The 23174-nt window shown below is 41.0% G+C and overlaps 1 protein-coding gene across 2 annotated transcripts; it reads left to right on the top strand.

Moving 5' to 3' along the window:
- Positions 1-531: 531 nt before the first annotated feature.
- tnrc6ba (trinucleotide repeat containing adaptor 6Ba) lies at positions 532-21393 on the top strand. 2 transcript variants are annotated; one of them, XM_073827832.1, is made up of 21 exons: positions 532-778; positions 1943-2030; positions 4995-5016; positions 5242-5592; positions 5809-8637; positions 8900-9064; positions 9164-9336; positions 9418-9489; positions 9573-9779; positions 9877-9996; positions 11066-11209; positions 11325-11435; positions 14822-15020; positions 15098-15259; positions 15353-15520; positions 15603-15743; positions 16753-16845; positions 16964-17179; positions 17297-17367; positions 17467-17606; positions 19293-21393. In XM_073827832.1, the coding sequence occupies exons 2-21, from the start codon at positions 1974-1976 to the stop codon at positions 19849-19851; spliced, it is 6000 nt and encodes a 1999-aa protein (XP_073683933.1). In that variant the 5' UTR covers positions 532-778; positions 1943-1973; the 3' UTR covers positions 19852-21393. The 2 variants fall into 2 exon arrangements, with proteins under 2 accessions (XP_073683933.1, XP_073683932.1); XM_073827831.1 differs by having other exon boundaries at positions 9877-10011.
- The last annotated feature ends 1781 nt before the right edge of the window (positions 21394-23174 follow it).

Here is a 23174-nt window from a genome sequence, read left to right as displayed (position 1 = left end):
ATTCTATTTTTTTGTTTTTTATTAATTTGCATAACTTTAGTTTTTTTATTTAATTGGTTTGATATTGTAAGACCAAAATTGTAAATAAAGCTGGAAGTTATTTGAAATGGGGTTTTAGGCTGTATGACAAATAAAGTAACTATTTCAAAAGGGAATGATAATTTTCTAGGCACTGTAACTGAAAATCATGAATTAATCATTATTAATCAAATCATTTTATAGACGCTTTAATAGCTTTATTACAATGTCAACATAAATTACTTAAATGTGCCCTAAAACATTTATATTCAAATAACGTTATATAAAAACGATAGACGGCGTAGCCATTTAACTGATGTAGCATGAGAATACTTAGCTTATGTACATTATGCTCAATTAACAATCATACTAAAGGTGCTAGACCTCAGAATAAACAGTTCGTTTTTATTATGACAGAAACTGCCAATTAAAGAGTTATTGGACTTTTAATATTGAAGGTCAAAAATCTCCCTCGGCTGCCCCCCTTCCGTCAGATCTGTCCAGACACACACATTCACACCGAGCAGTAAAATGGCCGACCGTCAACCAACTGACTTTACAGCGCTTTAAACATAGATTCCGCCTCTTTCGTTTACATTATCGTATTTCATATTTAAAAACTATAGAAGGAGTGTTTTCATGACTAGCTATTAGATTTTGATGGAGTATTGTATTTCACGTTGCCTCAAAACCCAGAAATTCGCACTTAAGCACTTTAGCTGCAGCTAGAAGACTAGCTGCGGTGCATGTAATTCCTGAGGTAAGTGTTTTGTTTTAAAGAGCAATTAATGAAAAATGGTATTTCTTACTAATGACAATAGTGTGCATTTGAAAAACCGCAGTGGCGTGAAAGCAGTTATGTGTGGTACAGTTTTTCCTCGTCGACATCTGTTAGCCCCTAGCTCGGTTGCTAGTTAAATTAGCCAGCCAGCTAGTTAGCATCTGTCTGGTTGCAACTTTAGCTTTCCGCTGGTCGATCGTAAAAACATACTCGTGCTTATTTAGCACCTTACTAGTTAATCTACACAATGTAGGCATTCAATGAAAACAAATATGAGGTGGATTTATGGTTTGGTGGGCATTGTATCCCGACTCATAGTCCTGGGCTGGCTCGCTATTGCTTCCAGTATTTGACCAAATGCATGTTTATGCATGTCTGGTTTTGACAGTTGCTTACCCTTTTGATTTTTCTTGTGATCCGTATGCAAATAAGCGTAGGCTTCTGGGGGTATTTAACAAAACTTGACTGATATTTACGTTTAGTAACGTTATGTGTCCAATTTCCTCTGCTAACAAACTAGCTAACTCGGTACATGCATCCGAGTTTGGCAGGACCACTAAAGCATACGCCTTAACTCAGAATTTCAGTTATTGCTGTTAAAACGCTCGTTTTAATAATTGTTTTTGCACGAATCTTAAGAATATCTGGCGTTTGGAATGTATGTTAAATCGTATATGCACCGGAGGAAATGGGCGGGTGAACGGAGCCCCCTGTCCGACAACTCTGCCCTGCCAACTGCAGGCTCCCAGACAGATAGCAGCAAGAGTTTCTCCCTTTACGAAGATCATGTATGGTTTAAATCGGCATCCCATTTAATGCATGCCATATGCAAATTCAGATTGAGCCTAAAACAGCATACCATTGGTGTTACATATACAGTGATTTGTGATATCACGATCATGTGTTTGGTGCCGCTGTTGTGCCTCTGTCTGTTATGCATTTGGTTTGGTAACAAGGCACCACCTCTTGCCTGGGCTGATTGAATGTGATATTCAGCCAAACTGTACATTTTCCAGATATTTGGTAATGCATGTTCAGACAAAAAAATAGGACTATGTATTCTTCAGATGGTTTTACAGTCAAGCATGTTTGTTTTGACCAAGATTGCTTTAAACCATATGATGAGTTTCATGTTTTTTGTAGAAAGGAGCATCAGGAAAGGGAACAGCAGTTCATGGAAGACAAGAAAAGGAAAAAGGAAGATAAAAGGAAACGGGAAGCCTCACAGAAGGTAATTGTTATATTATGTACAATATACAGTCCAACCAAAATGTATTGCGACACCTTCAGCATTTCTCACTTTATCACAGTTTATTCGCTATAGTTTAGAAAATGGTAATAAAATATGACGACAAACTCAGAGTTAAACTGTGCCAGAACGAATTTATCTTAATAATGTCAGATAATTTTGATTGAAAGGTATGTAATGGATTACAATCAACCAAAAATTCAGACAACTGTTAATATGACTATTTACACAACTATCAATACTTTGTTGAACAATTACCAAGCAGTACTTAATTTTGTTCAATTCGTGGTGTAAAAAGGTCACATTAACTGTTCAAGAAACAACACTTAAGCAAAACATGGTAAGGTCAAATTGTCTGAATAATTTTTGGTCAGAAAATTTGATCAATTTTACTGGTAGTCCACTGTATGAAGAATTTTTGGGTATGATATGTCACAGTTTACTTCTATTTTGTTATCCTCACTTACATAAATTAAAGGAGTAGTTCACTTTAAGAACAAAAATTCACAGATAATTTACTCACCCCCTTGTCATCATCCAAGATGTTCATGTCTTTTTTTCTTCAGTCGTAAGGAAATTGTGTCTTTTGAGGAAAACATTTCAGGATTTCTCTCCATATAATGCTGCTTCAAAGGGCTCTAAACGTCTAGCAAAACGATGGGTTATTTTCTTTAAAAATATTACAATTTATATACTTTTTAACCTTAAATGCTCATCTTTTCTAGCTCGGCAAGATAAGTGTTTGAGATTAAAAAGTATATAAGTTGTAAATGTTTTTAGAAAATAACCGATCGTTTCGCTAGATAAGACCCTTCTTCCTCTGCTGGGATCTTTTTGAGCCCTTTGAAGCTGCATTTAAACTGCATTTTGGATAGAAGTCCATTATATGGAGAGAATTTTTTTCCTCAAAAAACACAATTTCTTTATGACTGAAGAAAAAAAGACATGAACATCTTGGATGATAAGGGGGTGAGTACATTATCTGTAAATTTTTGTTCTGAAAGTGAACTACTCCTTTAACTATAGTGTCCTGGACCCACTAGTAAAAAAAACATTATATCTGGAGTCTGATAACTTCATTGACTGTGATTATCTTGGACTGTTACATTTTAGTAAATTAAAGGTCCCATATTGTCAAAATCGAAATTTCCTGGCTTTTTTCATGATAACTGAGGTCTAGGGGCTATGTAACTACCATATGAGTTTCAAAACAGTCAATCCACAGTAAACGGCACACAGCCTGCTTAAAGTAGCTGTTCATTTTCACGAGCCGCTGTGACTTCCGTAACGATGTGACGTCCGATCTACTCAGTCACCGCCTTCAGTCACCACCCCGAGCACCAATCACGTCTCACCCTCCTTTTGTCAAACCCAGACAATATCGTGTCCATAACATTGCTAAGCAACAACAACACGGAAACTAATCTAGAAAACCCTGTTCAGTCTATAGATATCGAACCTACATCATTGCACAGGCTTCAGAACAACGTGAATATAAGAGACCAGTGGCACGTCAACTTCAGCCTCTTTCACACAGCGATTCCGGTAAATACACGGATAATGTTTCCCATGATTTGTTCCGGAGTTGTTTGTTTTGGTTCATTCACAGTTGTTTTCCGGAATCTGTGCGTGCTTTACACACAACCTATGAAGACATGTGACGTTTGGATGTGAGATGTAATGCGACGCGTACGTTTCACTAAACTGAAACTAACCTGAACAGACTGTGCTTCAGCGCTGATAGTGCGGAGCTGGCTCTGCCCGATCGCCGCTTCATTCCACTTTGCATGTATTTTTTCGTTGTGAAGAGTCGCATGATAACGTGCATCAATCACTGCAACACTGCCTTTATGGTTCTGGCTTTTGTTCTCACAGCGCTCGTTCCCGTAATTTTCCAGAATCAGCGCGCATTGTGAAAGGGGCTTTACTAAAGCAACAGTTATGTATGATCATTCATAATGATCATTCTGAAATATCCTGTTGAGTATCAGCAGGCTAGGCTCTCTCTATGACTCTGGGTTCGGCTACAACGATACATGACCGTAGTTACCTGTGATTGGCCTGGCTGTGCGTCACTCAGAAAACAATAGGCCAATCAGAAGAGAGGCTCATGAATATTAATTAGATGGGCCAAAATCGACCTGTTTTTGACAGAGCTCCTAAAAAAGGAGCTGTAAAAATATATTGAGAATGAGATGGATTTTGGCACTTATACCGCAAGTATATATTCTTAAGGACATCAACAACAAAAATAAACCTCCAGAAATGTGTACAATATGGGACCTTTAACACACCCTGTAGTGGTCATCCATATGTTCACTGTGTAGGTGCACATTCATTTTTTAACATTCAGGAGTCACTTTTTCAGCTTTTGTGTGTAGAATTGATTGAAGATCTTGTTAATAGTTTTGACACTCATCCAAGTCTCTGTTAGTAATTTGATCAAGTCTTATTTTAGAACTAGAGATTCTAAAAGTAATATTGGAAAGAAAGTAAAATAGTTTGTTATCTTATTTTATGTTTTTGTCATTTATTTGCTTGGCCAGTGTCTATGTTTTTCTTGTTCTTTTGCTGTGGTAGGCTGTAAAGGACCTTTGACATAAAGAACAGTAACTTTATTAGTGTCTACACAAATGGACAATGTTCTATTATGTCATCTATTGTTTTGAAAGGTCAAACTCATTGAAGTTGGGTGGATTCTGATTAGCTGAATTAAAATGATCAATAAAACTCTGTAGTTATTGTTATAGTTATCATTCTGGAGCAACTACATAACAGTGCAGTTATAGAAAAATAATCAACAGCCAATTAGAATGAGCCATTCAACAGCATCGTGATATCTGTCATTAAGTCCTGCTTGGCACATATCTGTGGAGTGATAAAACTCCATTGTAAAACTTTGATATCCATTGTCATTAATACTGACTGTGTTTTCTCTTGTTTTAGGTTGCAGAGCAAAAAAATAAAGGTAACTACATTCTACGTGTTTTGCATTTTTAATGGTATAATGGAACATTTTCCATGTTTGTATTGGTATCCTGGAAGTTACAAAGATAATGTGTCATTGTGCTGACAAACACATGAAAAGTGTGTCACCGTGTTAATGTGTATAATCTATTTATTCTTTCCTTTACCTGAATGTAGCTTTTTTGCCATTCTGCTCTCATTTGCTCCTAAATTTTCCACTACACAGTGCCAGAATTGACCAAGCCTCCATCTGCACAGTCTCCTGCCACCCCCAACTCAGCTTCCCCCAGCCCTGGCCCCGTCCCCTCTTCAACCCCATCCGCTGCCACCCCGGCTGCTGGCGCCCTCCCTCAGGGTGGGAACAATGCTAAGCGGCCGGCGGTGGCCAACGGACAGCCCTCCCCCGGCACACAGAATTCTCAGCGCTACATGCCCCGTGAAGTGCCCCCTCGATTCCGTTGCCAGCAGGACCATAAAGTGCTACTGAAGAGGGGCCAGCCACCACTGTCCTCCATGCTGCTGGGGGGAGGCAACAGCGGGGGAGACAGCCCCAATGAAACAGTGGCTTCTGCCTCAGGTAAGAATCCTCAAGTGAATCATTTGATTAATTGTGTTTTTGTAGTGAAATCATCCCTAAATCTAACAAATCTAGATGGTGTGAATGTAGCTCAGCTTAAAACACAACACAAGGTATTGTACCAGTCTGTGTCAAATTTTAGAATATACATTGTGTCCTGTATGCTTGGAGGTATTCTTGGAAGTTCATGAAGAGTTTGGTATTTTTTTTCTCCAGATCCAAGCCAGGGCCCCGTGGGTCCAGCTGCTCCCTCACTGCCCCATACGTCATCCTCCTCATCAATCGCTGCTTCTTCTTCTTCAAATTATGCAAATTCCATGTGGGGGACCAGCTCTGGCAGCCAACCCCTCTCTCAGGGCAGGGAAAAGGTGATAGTGGACCGGTCAGACCTAGAGGAATGGCCCAGTATTGCTGCTGGGGATGGGTCAAAGGTGGGGGATATAGCAGGTACCGGAGGTGCGGACAGTAGCGGAATTCTAAACTGCAGCTCCTCGTGGGGTGAGAGGCATCTCCAGCAGCAAGCGAAAGTTGTGGGAGGAGGAAACGGGAGGAAAGGAGTGAATTCCGGCAGCCCCTCCCCACCTACATCCTCCAGTTCACCCAATGAATGTATGCAGTCTGGTAGTGTTTGGGCTTCATCCTCTCATGAACTCATCGGGGGGAATGCAGTAGCAGCAGGCTCATTGCCCCCCATATCCAAAGCTGCCCCTCTCCCAGGGAGCTCCGATAACTCCCTTGGTGTCAGCTGTGGGATTCCAGGTGCCAATTTTACCCCTAATGCCAATCCCTCTGCTTGGCCAGCCCTGGTACAGGAAGGGGCTGGGACAGTTGCAACAGAGGGTGGCTCCTCTTCCCTCCAAAGCTCATCTTTGTCTGCCAGCAACCCTCTTTCTGTGAATCAAGCCTCTCATCAGCACCAACTTCACCAAATGCAATCCAGAGACAGAGAGCCATCCTGTGGAGAGTGGGGTGGTGCAGCACTGGAACCAGGAGCAGGACCAAAAAACACAGGGGTGGCAGAGGGGGCTGATATGGACTCTGGAAGCACAGGTGGAGGGGAGGGCTCCGCTTCCTCTTCCTCCTCCACCAGCTCGTCATTGTGGAGAGCTCAGCCTTTCCCTGCAAACTCCAAAACGGGTGCCTCAAGGACTGAATCTTGGGAGGATGGAGCAGGGGGAAGCTCTGTGTCTGCTGAAGGTGGGAAAGCGTGGGGTTTTGCCGGTCAGAACGATCGAGGAGATTTGACGGGGGCAAGTGCGTGGGGAACAGGAAGTGGGGGTCAGACCCCCGGGGTATCTCAGGGAGCGTGGGGTGGGGACCATATGTTGGTTGGGGATTGGGGGGCATCCAGTGGTGTCGGGGGTGTCAGCAATCCAGGTGGGAAAGATGGTTCGAGCAGTAACAGCAGCAGCAGCAGCGCCGGTAGTGTCGGTAACCCGACGACTTCCTCGACCACACCTTCAACTATGACAAGAGCTTGGGACAATCAGAAAGAAGTTGGGGATGTGGGAGCAGGAGACTCGAGTGAGTGGGGAGGCCAGGGTAGCAGAGGTGGGGGAGGTACCTCATCCTCCAGTGGCGGAGGAAACTCCAGAAGTGGCAATCAGCGCCATGGCCACCACCGCACTCTTCAACCTCCCAATCCTGAAGTGGCCTTACAGAATCTGCTTAGCCGGTCTGACCTGGACCCCAGAGTGCTGTCCAACACTGGTTGGGGTCAGACGCAAATCCGTCAGAATGTGGCATGGGATTTGGAGGGAGGTGGCGGAGCGGCGGCACCAGGTGGAGCAGACTCCTCCCCCGCAATGAGCGCACCTGCCCACACTCAACCGTACTCTGGTTCTTCTGGCACCACAACTACTGATTCATCTTCCTCCTCTGTGCTCCAAGGTGCAGCTCTGAATGCCAACTTGAACTCAAACTCCATCCCCGGGCCACCCGCTGTTTCACCTGGGGAAGGTTGGGATAACAGTAGTAGCAACAGCAGTTCTTCTTTGCATGCCCGAGGCCCTCCACCCTTGGCTGTCAATATCCAAAACCCTGGCGTCTCACAATCTGTAGGTGGAGTAGGTAGTTCAGCCGGTGGACAAGGCAAGCCATCTGGGGGTTGGGGAGGGACAGCTTCATCGGAAGGCCAAGGAAAAGGTTGGGACAGGGAGGGACATGAGTGGCGAGAATGTAGAACAGGGAGCTCATCAGGCGGTTGGGGAGATTTCCAAACACAGGGTACTCCATCAACTGGAGGAGGTGGCTGGGGAGACAGTCAGGAGGAGAAAAGAACAGGCAGTTGGAAAGAAAAGGGACGGGGGGATGCAGGCAATTGGGGAGCGAGAGGTAGCAGCGACTGGGTAGAGAATGAGCCTGTATCAAGCAGTGGGGGTTGGGGAGATGGAAAGGGTGGTGGTGGAGGTACTAGTGGGGACTCAGAAGTGGGTACATGGGGTAATTGGGATGAGGGAGCTCCTAGAGGGACATGGGGAACTGGAGGTACCGGGGTGGGTGGAGACATGGGTGGCAAATCTCACCAAGGCTGGGGTGGGAAGATGCACCCGTCACAGATGCCAAACAGCCAATCGGCCTCGCAGAAGGGCCCGGCACAACAGCAGCAACAACAATCACAGCCTCAGCAGTGTCAGTCCGTGGACACAGGGGCCATGCAAGGGGGCTGGGGAAGACCAGCAGGTCCTTCAGCCCAGAGCCAAAGTTCAGGGTGGACTTCAGGGCCCATACCCCAAATTTCCAGTGGCCCTGGAGACACTTCAGAGCCCAGCGGTTGGGAGGAGCCTTCTCCGCAATCCATCAGCAGGAAAATGGAGATTGATGATGGAACATCTGCTTGGGGTGACCCCGGCAACTACAAATACAAAAATGTCAACTTGTGGGATAAGAACAATGCCCCATCTGGCCAGGCACAATCAGTGTCCCCTCAGCAAGGACCCCCAGCCCTACAGCAGCAGCAGCAGCCACCACCTGGAAGAATGCCAACAGGCCTCGGGAATAGGGACATGAACCTTGCTCATCCAACGAACAAGGGGCCAGGAATAGGTAAGAATGTGTGCTTTCCTTTAATGTGTCTGTTAATGGGAATTCACTGATGCTTTTTTAACCCTTTGTAAAACATGAAAACTTGTCAATGAACTCATTAAATTTTAATGACCTCATGGCAGTGTTTTTTTTTTTTTTATGTAGCATGAGATTATTATCAATGCAGAAGAAGCCCAAACTTGAACAGTTATTTGGTTTGATATTTAAAGAAAAGAGTGTAATGTTGAAGCATATTAATTAAAGCAATTCCTTTATTTCTTAGCTCCTTCTGGATGGGGAGGTAGTGGCTCTCCTTCCAGTCCATGTGTCGACAACGGTACTGCAGCCTGGGGTAAACCTACTGATGCACCCACTGGTTGGGGTGACCCCGATGATGCTGGCAAGACAGCCGGTTGGGGGGAGCCCTCTCCCAATCCAGTGAAGTCTGGTGAGTCTAGATAATTCTGTGCTAGCAGCAATGGAAATGTGTTTGGAGTTAAACTGTTCCCAAATGTATTCATACTTCTAAATGTTTTTATTTTTACAGGTTCAAAGTCTATGCAAGAAGGTTGGGGTGAAGGAGAGGGCTCAGTTAGTGCTTCACGTCACTCCAGCTGGGAGGAGGAGGATGAGAGTGGTGGTGTTTGGAACAGTGCTGGTTCACAAGGCAGCAGCTCCTCCTACAACTCTGGAGGCTGGGGGGCCAAGAAGGGCAACAAGGTAAGTCAGTGGTCAGACAAGGGTCAATAGTCATGCATATCTGATTACTAGTTACTGAACTTTCTATCTACTTTTCTTCAGGGTTCCTTGAAGGGTCCAGGAGACTCTTGGATGAACCCAGTGACAAGACAGTTTTCAAACATGGGGATTCTGGTAAGAAATGATAAAAGAATTGTCTTCAATCAGTTGTAATTCCATCAATAGCTTTGGACTATGAAGCTTTGCTTTGTTAATAGGGAGAGGACCCCAGTGGTCGTTCTTTGGATCTGGCCCCTGGTCCTCCGCAGGACAAAAAGATGGAAGGAGAGAAGCGTGGCATGGGCTTAAATGAGTACAATGGAGAAATGCGTAAAGGAGGACGTGGAGGGGGAGCAGGAACAGTCTTCCGTTCACCTGGTTCCAAAGAGGTGGGGGCATGTGAACCTGGGCCTTACTATGACAAGGTATTTGCATCATCTTACATGTCTAAAAATCGTAATCTGAACCTCTGCTGTCACTGTGATTGGCTGGGTTTTCTAATGTTCTTTTATTTATCTTTAGGCGAGTGGTCAGTTGTTTAGTAGCGGAGGTGGGATGGCGCAGTCCAGGCACCAACCAGGGGTGCCTCCCATCAACCCATCTGTACGAGCGCAAGTGCCTCATCAGTTCCTGTCACCGCAGGTACTTGATAATACTGTATGTACTGGTTAATCTTACTTCAGTAGTTTGCAATAATGTGATGTTGACAGACATATTTTTCAGTCTTCAGTCCTATGCAGTATACAGTATACATTGATTATGCATAATAGGATTTTATGTTGTCTTTAGGATAAGATTTCTGTTAAAGGGATAGTTCACCCAAAAATGAAAATTTCCCTAGCCATCCTAGGTGTATATGACTTTCTTGTTTCAGACGAATACAATTGGAGTTGTATTAAAATTGTCCTGGCTCTTCCAAGCTTAATAATGGCAGTAAATGGCTGTTGAGAAAAAAGTGCATCCACACAGCTCTGGGGGGTAAATGAAGGCCTTCTGAAGCAAATCGATGCTTTTGTGAAAAATATCCATATTTTTAAAAAATAAATAAAATTTGACGACGTAAAAGAGAACTCTGTTCGTTCCAGTTTTCTGAGTGCAACCCCGAAGCAGTGCCTCTCACACGTCACACACGTACTCTTTCGCATCGCATGAACGCAGAAATACAGACAAATTGATGTTGAATTGTCCGTTTTGATGAGTATTCATGTTATGTTCATGTACTTGGTTACATCTCAGGTGAACGTAAACAGAATATCGGACATGTATCAAAATGTATTGCATCCATGCATTCGGTTTTGAAAGGACAGCAGTCTAATTTAGTTGCTATTGTCTGTGGCATTGATGTTCATCAAGTAAGAAAAAAATAAATGTCTGTTTGAAAGAATAAAGAATGTGCTGAACAAGTTGTTATAAAGAATGTATAATTAACCTATATATCCATTGGTATTTCATTGAAAAGATGATCATGTTTTTGTTTCTTTATGAGAAGTGATGACTAAAATATGACTAAAACTAAATGGCGTTTCGGTCAAACGACTATGACTAAGACTAAATGAGAATTAACACTGGCCAAGAGAAGATTCTACCCAGAGCTTACGCTATGCCTACGTCATCCGCTGGAACGCCATTTTCTTGTGTGTGTGTGTATGTATGTATCTTATGTATGTCAAATGTGATCTTGGTATAAAGATGAACTCATTTCTGCTTGCAGGTGCCAGGCTCTGTGCTGAAGCAGATGCCTCCTCCCAGTGGAGGTGTTGGAGGTGTTGGGGGCGGCATCTTTCCTCCACAGCTTTCCCCACAGCACATTGCCATGCTCAGCAGCATATACCCCCCTCATATTCAGTTCCAACTGGTGGGTAACTCCATGCTGCATGCTCAGTACTTCATCTATGCAGGCCTGACTCAGTACACCCACTACAGTGTTGTTTGTTTTTTCTTTTGACCCCGTGATTCGTGCTTTCTTGCAGGCCTGTCAGCTGCTACTTCAACAGCAACCACAGCAACAACAACAGCAGCAGCTGCTGCAGAACCAACGCAAGTTCCCTCCAAACATACGTCAACAAGCCGACCCACAACAGGTACCGCCTTGACCTCTTTTTCGCTAAACTACTATGCAACTGTTAAAACGACTGCAATTTTTCTTTACATATCTTTTATTCTTTATTTATTCGCTTGATCTAACATGATTCTCTATTTGAAATGTTACCCTTCAGCCTTATACAGAGTTGGCCAAAATTATTAGAACACTAATGTTTTCACCAGCAAAAAAATGGTTTTAAGTCAGTTGTTTCTAGGGCTGCAACAACGAATCGATAAAATCGATAAAAATCGATTACTAAAAGCGTTGGCAACGAATTTCATAGTCGATTCGTTGTGTCGCGCGACGCAGAGACATTTGGTTGTTATTATATATATTTTAAAAAAAAATTGAGCGCAGAGCGGAGTGGACACATTCGGTCTCTCTCCCGCACTGATGCCAGCAGAGTTCGGCACCTCATAAGCTGTGTTTCCATCCAAAAAATGTGAATTTAACTTGTGCGCAAAACTGGAACATTTGAGCATAAAGCACCGTTTCTACATTATATATATATGCTGCCCCGATTTATATCAAACATGTTTGATATTTAAGCCTACTTTGGCTAGCGTACTTTCACAGCAGCCAATGCTCGATCGCAAAACAGCTGGTGTACGGGTCGTTGGATAGTGGAGATGGAGAAAACTACTTCTATAGTTTTTGTAACTCTGTCTGTATAATGTGTCGAAAACATACCACAACCGTAAGGAGAAAGAGGAGCTCTGCTGAGGTGAAATCGTCTCAGTTTTGAATAGGGCTGTGACGGTGGCACGTTGTTTTTTTATATATAGCCTACACTTCAGTCAGCTAACAAGCAGCCTAAAAACGCTAAAATAAATCAAAGAAATAATATATTTAATTAAGAAAGTAGCCTAAGAATATTATATAGGTTATTAAACAAACATTCCTTGTAAAAATGTCCGACAGCTCATCAATTTTTGGCCGACTGAATTTCCAGTCCGACTGTCTTTTTTTCTCTTTCTCTTCCTCATTACACAGCTGCTGTTTTTAATAGCAAAGTGATTACATTTATTTTCGTTCCTTTAGTTTATAAAGTTAATTTAGAGATATATTTGGAACACTTTTTGTTTGTTAAATTCAAGTTTTTGTTTTTTAAAGTTATACCTAGCAAACAGCGGCAGACAGATCAAAAGCCTGCTTAATTCATCGCGATTTAAATTAAAATCCATTGATATGAAAAACTTAAAACATATCACAATATTAGTTTAATCATTCAATCAATATAAATCCAAAGTTTGTGCGGAGAGAAGCGCGCTTTGCAGCGCATGCCATGGACACGCCAGTGCAATGTGAAATTTCTTTTTTGCTCATAAAGGTAAGAGTAATTTACCACCCGGGCCGGAACTGTAAAGGGTCTACCTTAGTTTGTGTGTACTAACAGTATCAACAAAATGTGCTCTTAAAGAAAACAAACAGAATACGTTTGATATCTTTGGTTTAAACAGCAGCGCTTCACAATAATTAACCGAAACCCAGGTAATTGCCTCACAAACACAATATCTATAGAAAGCTTTAAATTATTATTTTACTATAAAACGAAATAATTAAAATCGAAAACAAAACTCTTTCATTAGCTAATCCATAAAGATGCATTAGGCATTAATGAGCAGATGGCAGGATCGTCAATTTCATCTTTGCAACACTGAATCAGAAAATACTAGTTTATTAATAAGTAATTCGAATATTTTCTTAATTTTTGCCTTGACACATTCATGGTAATTACTTTTGCTGGGGCTTTGAGGCCAGTTTTGCGTGCATTTGAATGCGGAACAATTCCAGCTGGTCGCTGCTGATGGTAGGACACTAAACACCGCCATGGCAGAATGAATAGCAGAAAGTTAGTCAAGTTGTCCCGTTCCAGCGTGCAAAGTCACATGACTTTTTTAATGCGCACTGAGGAATTTAATTTGAGAGGCTTCTTGATGGGAAATGCAGCATGTACACCACAGCAAGCCGCTGTCTTGACGGATAGTAATTTTAGTTTATTTAGTCTATATATTTGGCAGATGTAAAGCATACATGTGTATGTTTTTTGTGTTAGTCCATTTTTATTTTATTATTATTATTATAACAGTTCAAGGAGCAACATGTTCGTGCACTTTCTAAAGATTTTAGTTCTGTTTTTGAATAAAGGGTTGTAAATCCCTTGGTTTTTTTTTATCCGATTCATCGATTAATCGAAAAAATAATCGACAGATTAATCGATTATTAAAATAATCGTTAGTTGCAGCCCTAGTTGTTTCTATCTTTTGCTGTAGTGTGTCAGTAGGAAATATCAGTTTATATTTCCAAACATTCATTTTGCCATTAATTGTAATAATCAGTGATATTTTTGTTTGCACAAGGAGTCTGACAACAGCCAGTGCTGCACACAGAGATCATTATCCAGACAAGTACAATCCTAAAATAAATCCTAAACTGTGGCAACGTCTTCAAGATGCTTTAAGAGTCCCACATGCAAAAGTACAGTGCTGTTAAAAGTTTTAGGCACTTGTGTAAAAATGCTGTAAAATGAGGATGCTGTCAACAATAATGTCATAAATAGATTTTCTTTATCAATTAACTACTATTAACTCAATTAAATCAACATTTGGTGTGACCATCATTTGCATCTAAAGCTGCTTTTGCCCTAGTTTTTCAGGTAGCTTTGTATGTAGATCTCTGTGTGGAGCACTGGCTGTTGTCAGACTCCTTGGGCAAACAAAAATCTCACTGGATTATTACAATTAATGGCAAAATGAATGTTTGGAAATGTAAACTGATATTTCCTACTGACACACTACAGCAAAAGATAGAAATAACTGACTTAAAACCATATTTAGCTAGTGAAACACTAGTGTTATAATAATTTTGAAAACCTGAACCATCTCAAAATATGATAGAAATTGTATTTTGTTTTATTAGTTTCCCTTCGGTTATCATAGCCTTAATTTTGTTATCAGTAACTGAATATTGTTCGATAACCTGTATGTTCAAAATGATTAATACTTGGTAGCATTCATATGGTCACAACAATAGATTGCAATCTCAATCTCAATCTCAACTTGTGCTTTTTGTTTCTTTTTTACTATTATGTTACTTATTCAAGTAACTTTCTGAAACAAGCAGAATGGCAAACATCCCTCTTGCTTACATATAAATAGACTCAGTATTCGAGTAGATGTTCCACAGGATATAATGCTGCAATTTAAAGTCAAACAACATTGCAAAACAAATAGAAAGATGCTGTTGTCGTCTGTTTTCTTGTAATGTGAAAATTAATTGAGGATTGGGGTTTAACCCTCTGCAGTTGTGGATATGTGAGCAAAATGAGTTCCTGTTGAATTGCGAATTGCTGCCGTTATACTGAATCACTTTTTTTTTCTCTAGCTTGCCAGAATCATGGCTGTTCTTCAACAGCAGAGACAACAGCAGCAGCATGTGGGAGGCACAGGAGGAAGCTCCAAACTCTCTCCTTCTCACCTTGGTGGTAGTGGCCCAAAGATGCCAATGTCAGACCCCCTCTCACACCCTGGCTTGGCAGGATCTGTAGCAGACCTGCATCAGAAAACACAAGGAACGTATTCTGGTGAGTGTTTTTATTTTGTCATGTTGGGAACTTAATATAGTAGTGTATTTGTAACATGCCTTATTCTGTGTCTGAAGGGTTTGGGCCTGGAGTGAGCCTCTCTGGTCTGGAATTGGGTCCCATGGTTGGCGGTCCAGCTGGGCTTAAAGACAGTGGGGGGCAGCAATCTCGTTTCAAGTGGATGATGGAAGGTCATTCCCCAGCCCCCTCACCTCCTGATAGCACTCTGCATAAAAATGGTGCAATATCTTTTTTGTGACTCCTACAAGTTTGTGAGAATGTGCTGGTTTAACAGTAACTGAGTTTTGTTGTCTTGTTCCTCTGATATATAGGTCCCATTGCTGCTCCTCTCAAAATGAGAGGTGGTTCCCCATATTCCCAGTATGAGATGCTGGGAGGAGAGGGTTTGGGTGTGCCTCCACAAGGGCCATCAGATCACTGGCACAGAAGTCCTGGAAACAAGATGGGCGCCAAGACTGGCACATCCAGCTGGCCTCCAGGTAAACAGTGATGCAGTCATCTTTTCATCTTCATTACATGTAATTATATCTATTTGGAATTGAAATATGATTTTACCTTTAGAGTTCCAACCAGGAGTGCCTTGGAAAGGAATTCAGAGTGTGGACCCTGAGTCTGATCCTTACATGACCCCTGGAAGTATGCTGGGCTCATCAATGTCAAGCCTCAACGACACAGAGCACCAGTTGCTAAGAGACAACACAGGTACAGCTCCCTACACTTACAGATAATCGGAAGTGCATGTTTAATATAATTAGTTAGTGGATGTGTCCTTTTTGCTTCATAAATCATATGAATCACATTGATCAACAAATAGAGGATACATAAGGATGTTCTTGCATCAACAACCACATTTAAAGGAGGAGTTGTACAGATAATTCTTGTCGTCCAAGATCGTAATGTCTTTCTTTCTTCAGTTGTAAAGAAATATTTTTTTGTGGAAAACATTTCAGGATTTCTCTCCATATAGTGGACTTCTGTGGTGGAGTTTAAATTTCTAAAATGCAGTTTAAATGCAGCTTCAAAGGGCTCTAAATGATCTCTGCTGATGAAGAAGGGTCTTATTTTGCAAAACAATCTGTTATTTTCTAAAAAAAAAAAAAATTACAATTGGTATACTTTTTTTTTTTTTTTTTTCAAAATTTATTTATTTTTACCTCAGATGCTTGTCTTGTCTAGCTCTGTGTGTACTCTGTGTATTTCGGTTCAAGACGGTCAGGGTTGGTCAAAAAACTCCCATCTTATTTTCTTCTCCAACTTCCAAATTCGTCCTACATCGCTGTTTTATCTTTTTTTGTAATGGGCATTTGATCATCTTTGGTCGGTACTTCTGCAGCGATGAAGGATGATTTTGAAGTTGGAGGAGAAAATGAGATGAGTTTTTCGACATACCCCAACTCTCTTGAACTAGAATACACACAGAGCTAGACAAGATGAGCATTTGAGGTTAAAAAGTATGTAAATTACTAGGGATGCACCGATACGAATCGGCCGATCATGCTTGCGCGTTTTGTCAGTAAAGCCGGCTCTGTAATCAGCGATAAATGCCATCAGGTGCCATAAGATCGTAAAAATATGATTTCTTGATTTGTTCTTTCAAAGGTAGTTCCTCTACCAGAAATACACAGAGTACTAGACTTTGAATTTTAAATGTATTTACATAGTCATGTAAATACTAACAAACAAGTCTTGGATTTTGCATATGTTGGTATAGAATCAAATCCCTCCCTCAACACCTTGCTGCCTTCACCTGGTGCCTGGCCCTACAGTGCCTCAGAGAGCCCCCTCAACAATGCACACAACACAGGTAACAAGAAAGGACTGTTCTCACTTGATATTAGACTTCCATCATTTCTTGTTTTTTTTTTTTTCTTCCCCAGCATGAATGCTCTGAATATATTGTGCTTTATTTCCTGTTCTCACAGCTAAGTACACAGACTACAAGCCCAGCTGGCCACTTGAGCCTATAGGGCACAACAAGCCTTGGAAGACCAATCGCAACAGCTCTCATCTGCCGCGCCCACCTCCTGGCCTGACCCATCAGAAACAGCCCTCTGTTTCTCCCTGGACGGGAGGAGGCCCACGATTGGGTAGAGGCTGGGGTGGCTCTGGAGGCGGCCAAGAAAACAGATTTGGGCCTGGTAATACACCTTAAAAACCATAATAGCTCTAAAACATAATTGAAAATCACAAGTGTTAAAATGAAAGGCTATTTAGACATTCACTCAAGTAAATTGTGGTACTCCTAATCTGTGTAGGTTCTGCATGGAGTGATGGAGGAGCCTCTAAGGGGAGCTGCTGGCTGGTGTTGAGTAATCTAACCCCTCAGGTATCTATGTTATGAGTTTTGTTTTTAGTAGATTTAAATTAGCCTTTTATTTAGTTCTCTAATTTCATTGTAATGATTTGTATCATTTGTTCTCTGCAGATTGATGGCTCCACTTTGAGGACTATCTGTATGCAGCATGGGCCGCTTTTGACCTTTCACCTCGGTTTGACTCAAGGTAGTGCTCTGATTCGCTACAGTACTCGCCAAGAAGCAGCCAAAGCCCAGAGCGCACTTCACATGTAAGTGTCTATAAATCTAGATCAAAGTAATTCTCACATTTTTCAAATATTTAGGATTTTTCACATTTTAGCACGTCATCATAGCTCGTTCCTGCCTCAGAGTAAAAAATAAAAAGGTAATTCTGTAAGCTTTCAAAGTAAATCTTATTGTGATTTGCTCATACAGTTATGGTCAAAAGTTTACATACACCTTGCAGAATCTACAAAATGATAATTTACTAAATGAGGGGGATCATACGAAATGCATGTTATTTTTTTATTTAATACTGACCTGAATAAGATTTATCACATAAAAGACAATTGCATATAGTCCACAAGGGAAAATAATAGTTAAATTTATAAAAATGACCCTGTTCAAAAGTTTACATACACTTGATTCTTAATGCTGTGTTCCTACCTGAATGATCCACAGCTTTTTTTTTTTTTGTTGTTGTTTAGTGATAGTTGCATATACGAGTACCTTGTTTGTCCTGAACAGTTGTCCTGCCCGCTGTTCTTCAGAAAAATCCTTCAGGTCCCACAAATTATTTGGTTTTTCAGCATTTTTGTGTATTTGAACCTTTTCCAACAATGACTATGATTTTAAGATCTATCTTTTCATATTGAGGACAACTGAGGGACTCATATGCAGCTATTACAGAAGGTTCAAATGCTCACTGATGCTTCAGAAGGAAACAATGCATTAAGAGCTGGGGGTGAAAACTTTTGAAATTTAAGGATCAGGGTAAATTTTACTTGTCTTCTGGGAAACATGTAAATATCTTCTGTAGCTTCTGAATGGCAATACTAAATGGAAAAAAAAGATATTTAGGCTAAATAAGAAAAATGTACACCTTTATTCTGTTCAAAAGTTTACACCCCTGGCTCTTAATGCATCGCCTTTTCTTCTGAAGCATCAGTTAGTGTTTCAACCTTCTGTAATGGTTGCATATGAGTCCCTCAGTTGTCCTCAGTGTGAAAAGATGGATCTCAAAATCATACAGTCATTGTTGGAAAGGGTTCAAATACACAATAAATGCTGAAAAACCAAAAAATATGTGGAACCTGAAGGACTTTTGAACAGGGTCATTTTTATAATTTCAACTGTTGTTTTCTTTTGTGGACTATATGTAAACATCTTTTAAGTGAAATATCTTATTCAGTTCAGTACTAAATAAAAAATAACATGCATTTTGTGTGATCCCTCTTATATTGGTAAAACCATTAACCTTTTGCAGATTCCTTTGCAATTGCGAGTTACATTGTGACCTATAACATCACAATTATGAGAAATAATCATGCTGTAAGATATAACGTCACAATTGTGAAAAATAAAGTCACAATTAGAAAAATTGGCACAGTTGCAAGAATCATTTGTGAGAAATATTGATGCAGTTGTGAGAAATCATTAGATTATGAGAAATAAAGTTGCAAGTTGGAGTAACAAGCACAGTTCTGAGAAATGGTTACATTGTGAGATGCACAGTCACAATTGTAAGAAATAAAGTCGCAGTTACAGTAAACAAAGGCTCAATTGCAAGAAATGGTTACTAGACAGAGATATTAGACACAAGCACATTTGTGAATAATTAAGTTGCAATGTGAGATTAGCTGTTTAGTACATTTTATTGTACTCTGTGGCAGAAACTGCTTCCATACATTTTTTTTAAACATCTTTCTAAATGTAATCTTCGAAAATCCCCCCAGGTGTGTTTTAGGTAACACCACAATCCTGGCCGAGTTCGTGAGCGAGGAGGAGGTTGCTCGCTATTTTGCACATTCCCAGGCTGGAGCTGGCGGAAGCAGCAGCGGAGCTGGTGGCGTGGCCGTCTCCGCTCAGGCAGGAGTGACGGGGTCATCGGGGGCCGGGGCCGTGGGTACCATCAGCGCTGGGAGTGGCGAGCGAGAACGGGCCGGAGTGGGAAGTTTGACAACAGGAGGAAGCAACAACGGTGGCGGAACCGGGCCCGCTGGCTCTACCTGGCAGAGTTTGGAAGGTACAGGCAGCTCCCCTGACCCAGCGTCTGCCCAGGGAGCAGGCCTAAGTATTTTTGCCCAGTGGAGCAGCAACGGTGCTGGAGGCAGCGTGGGCAGCAACCCAGGAGGTGTCGATCCTGGCAGGGCGGGGTTGTGGGGCGGCATGACTCCAGGGTACACAAGCAGCAGTCTGTGGGGGTCTCCGGCCATGGAAGATCGGCACCAGATGAGCAGCCCTGCGCCGCTGTTGCCTGGAGACCTGCTGGGAGGAGGTGCAGACTCTATCTGACTGATGCAGCCACTTACAGACAAATACACATGCAGCAACACACACACACTTATACATACAACAGATATATAAATGTAACAGCTATCCTCCTATATTATCACAGACGCAGGAATATAGGAACATTAATCTGAATACAGGCGATTTGTGTACATGCCCTCTGTCACTCAGACGGGCGCATAATGCATAAATATACATCCAAGTATTTAGTATACATTCGTAACACCTATGTAGACGAGATTTCAAAGGTAAGCACTCAAACGTCAGATGCAGTAAACACTTACTAAGTGCTGAGGAGCAGACCGACTGCATTACGAAAGCTAGCAAAATGCATTAATCCGAAATTCTATAGACGACACTGGTTACAAATGTACACACACTGTCATTTTTACCCAAGCAGTGTTTCAAGCTCCCCATAATCCGATTTTCACCACATGGGAGCGTGGAGGAGCAGTGTGTGGAAGTCAGTCAGTACTGATACACGCGTACGCACACACAAACACATCCCATTTCTTCTTACCCTTAAATGAAGACTTCGGCAAGACTTGAACAGGACATGCAAACAGTTGGACCTAAATACTGACTCAACTGGATGAATCCTAAACCTTGAGGTCATAAAGATCACACTCGCATACTGAGACGCTCTCACTCAGGCGTGCACTGTAAAGGAGAAACCAGACAAAAAAGGACAAAAATATGCATCATACAATGTTGTTACGGCTCCATTTTCATGCAGACTTAAATTACTCAAACACTGTTCTGATGTCTGACAAACTGTATCTCGTTGTCTTTTTTTGTTTTAAATGATGGTGAAATCCAGAAATGTTTTTTTTTTTTTTTTTTTTTTCCCAAAAGCTGACCTCGTCTTTTTTTTTTTTTTTTTCTTAATTGAGTATGTTGTCATATGACGATCACTTGGATGTTACCTAGCTGTACAAGGTGCCCTTTCTGCCTGTGCGTGCATGAGTGAAGTCCCAGGTAGTGGAGGCGACGTTCCGAGTGTTTGTGAGGCATCGATGAATGTGTGGCAGCCAGAGATTAACAAGCGTGGTGTATTTACAAAGATCAGTGCTGGATTAGGGCGGTGAGTAAATGTGTGAGTGACGGCTTATTTCAGGTGTTTGATGTCTATGTGTGCATGATATATGTATGCAGGTGTGGCTGTGTGTGTGAGTGTAGACGGCAAGTTCAAGAACATTGGCACTAATGAATATTTCTTAAGTTGTGGTTTTAGCAGCCTTTTTTTGTTTTATATATTGTCTGAATTGCAATAATTATAATAAAGAAAAAAGATTTTTTTAGAAGATGCAACCAACTGAAGGCATTCATACTGAAACATGAAACATGCCAAACCTTATTGTACCAAGCTGAGCTGGATGGGTGTTTTAGGAACACTTCAAAGTTACCAGTTGTTTATTTTTGTTGTTGTGTACCATTATAAATTAAGGCGGGCTTTATCACTCGTGTTCAGGTTTTTTGTTTCTGATTTTACAAAAGAAATTAATTTAAAAAAAGAACAAGACAATTAATAAAGGTTGAATTTAATTTTGTTGTCAATTGTGTGCATTTTTCTTTTATACAGTATTTATTACAGCTAGAATCCACTTTTATTATATGGGTCATTGTTGCTTTACAATCTGTTTCAAATAGATAAACTTAGTTATTAGTTCCTTGTTAAAAAAATTCTGTATAATTATTTCATCATTGTCTGAGCTTGGCATAACCAGAAAAATGTATGTGAACCTGGACCACAAAACCAGTCTTAAAGGTTGTATCAGCGATTTCTAGCCTAAAACATAAAGTGTCAATTTCAGCTGACCTTTCTTCACGATCCGCTCGCTGCCTGCCCCATAAATTGTCTGTGAAAAAACCGCGTCTCTCTGGTCAGCCTAGGGTCCGAGATATGCCAAAAAAACAATCAGCGCTATCAACTATTCCACAGATAAACAAACAGTGTTCCAACCAATCAGCGTCAGGGGTTTGGTGTTGTGGACTTTCCTACTGGTGCAGGGATGTGAGGGAGGCGGAGCGAAAGTCCACAACACCAAACCCCTGACGCTGATTGGTTGGAACACTGTTTGTTTATCTGTGGAAAGGTTGGTAGTGCCGATTGTTTTTTTGGCATATCTCGGACCCTAGGCTGACCAGAGAGACGCGGTTTTTTCACAGACAATTTATGGGGCAGGCAGCGAGCGGATCGTGAAAGGTCAGCTGAATTTGACACTTTATGTTTCAGGCTAGAAATCGCTGATACAACCTTTAAGTAGCACGGGTATATTTATAGCAATACCCAAAATACATTGTATGGGTCAGAATTATTGATTTTTATGCCAAAAATCATTAGGATAGTTTTAAATATATAAAACATAAATTTTAAATTAGTAATATGCATTGCTAAGAACTTTATTTAGACAACTTGAAAGGCCTTTTTCTCAGTATTTTGCTTTTTTGGACCCTCAGATCACAGATTTTTAAATAATTGCATCAAATATTGTCCTTACAAACCATACATCAATGGCAAGCATATTTATTCAGCTGTCAGATGCTGTATAAATCAAAATGGACCCTTCAGACTTTTTGTGGTCTGGGGTCACATATATTCTTTATAAAAATGCTCAGAGTTATTTATAATTTCACATGAATTTGCTGGTATAGAAGTCATACTTTTGAAATGAGTATTCACCTTTTTTTAAATAAATTTTATGGGTCTGACTTCTGGTTGAGATCCACATTCAGCTATTTTTAATGATAATTGGTGTATCTTACCACATTATTTTAATGTATTATCTTAATTATGAACACAGTGGTTAGTAGTGCAAACAGTTTTACCATTTACTGCACCTTGTTATTCTTCTTATTTCCCTATAGCGGTTAATGAACTGGATTAAGTTTTTCATCATTACCTGATAAAGTATTTGACTTGGCATAACCCCCCAAAAATCTTTATAAAATAGCCCATAGAGTTATTTATAATTTTTTTCAGGCTTTACTGTTCTAGAAATTACACTTAAGATATTAGACTTACTGGTATCCGCCTTTTTTCATTTTTTTTTACGTAAGAGTGGGTGCGGCCATTTGTAAATTTTATGGGTTGGCTTCCAGTTTCATCCACGTCCAGCTATTGTTATCTGACCGAATATTGCAAATTGTTGTGCTTAACAGATTATTTTAATGTATTATCTTAATTATGAACAATGGTTTGTAGTGCTAACTTTTTTACTGTTTACTGCACCTTGTTGTTGTTGTTATTTCCCTACAGCGGCTAATGAACCTGAAGTCTCGCCCATAACCTTACTTCCATGTTGAAGAAAAAGGTGGATATCCAG

The sequence above is a fragment of the Garra rufa genome, chromosome 22, assembly GCF_049309525.1.
Source record: "Garra rufa chromosome 22, GarRuf1.0, whole genome shotgun sequence".
NCBI lineage: Eukaryota > Metazoa > Chordata > Actinopteri > Cypriniformes > Cyprinidae > Garra > Garra rufa.
The sequence above is the reverse complement of the archived record's forward strand: the minus strand, read 5'-3'. Positions and strand labels throughout refer to the sequence as shown.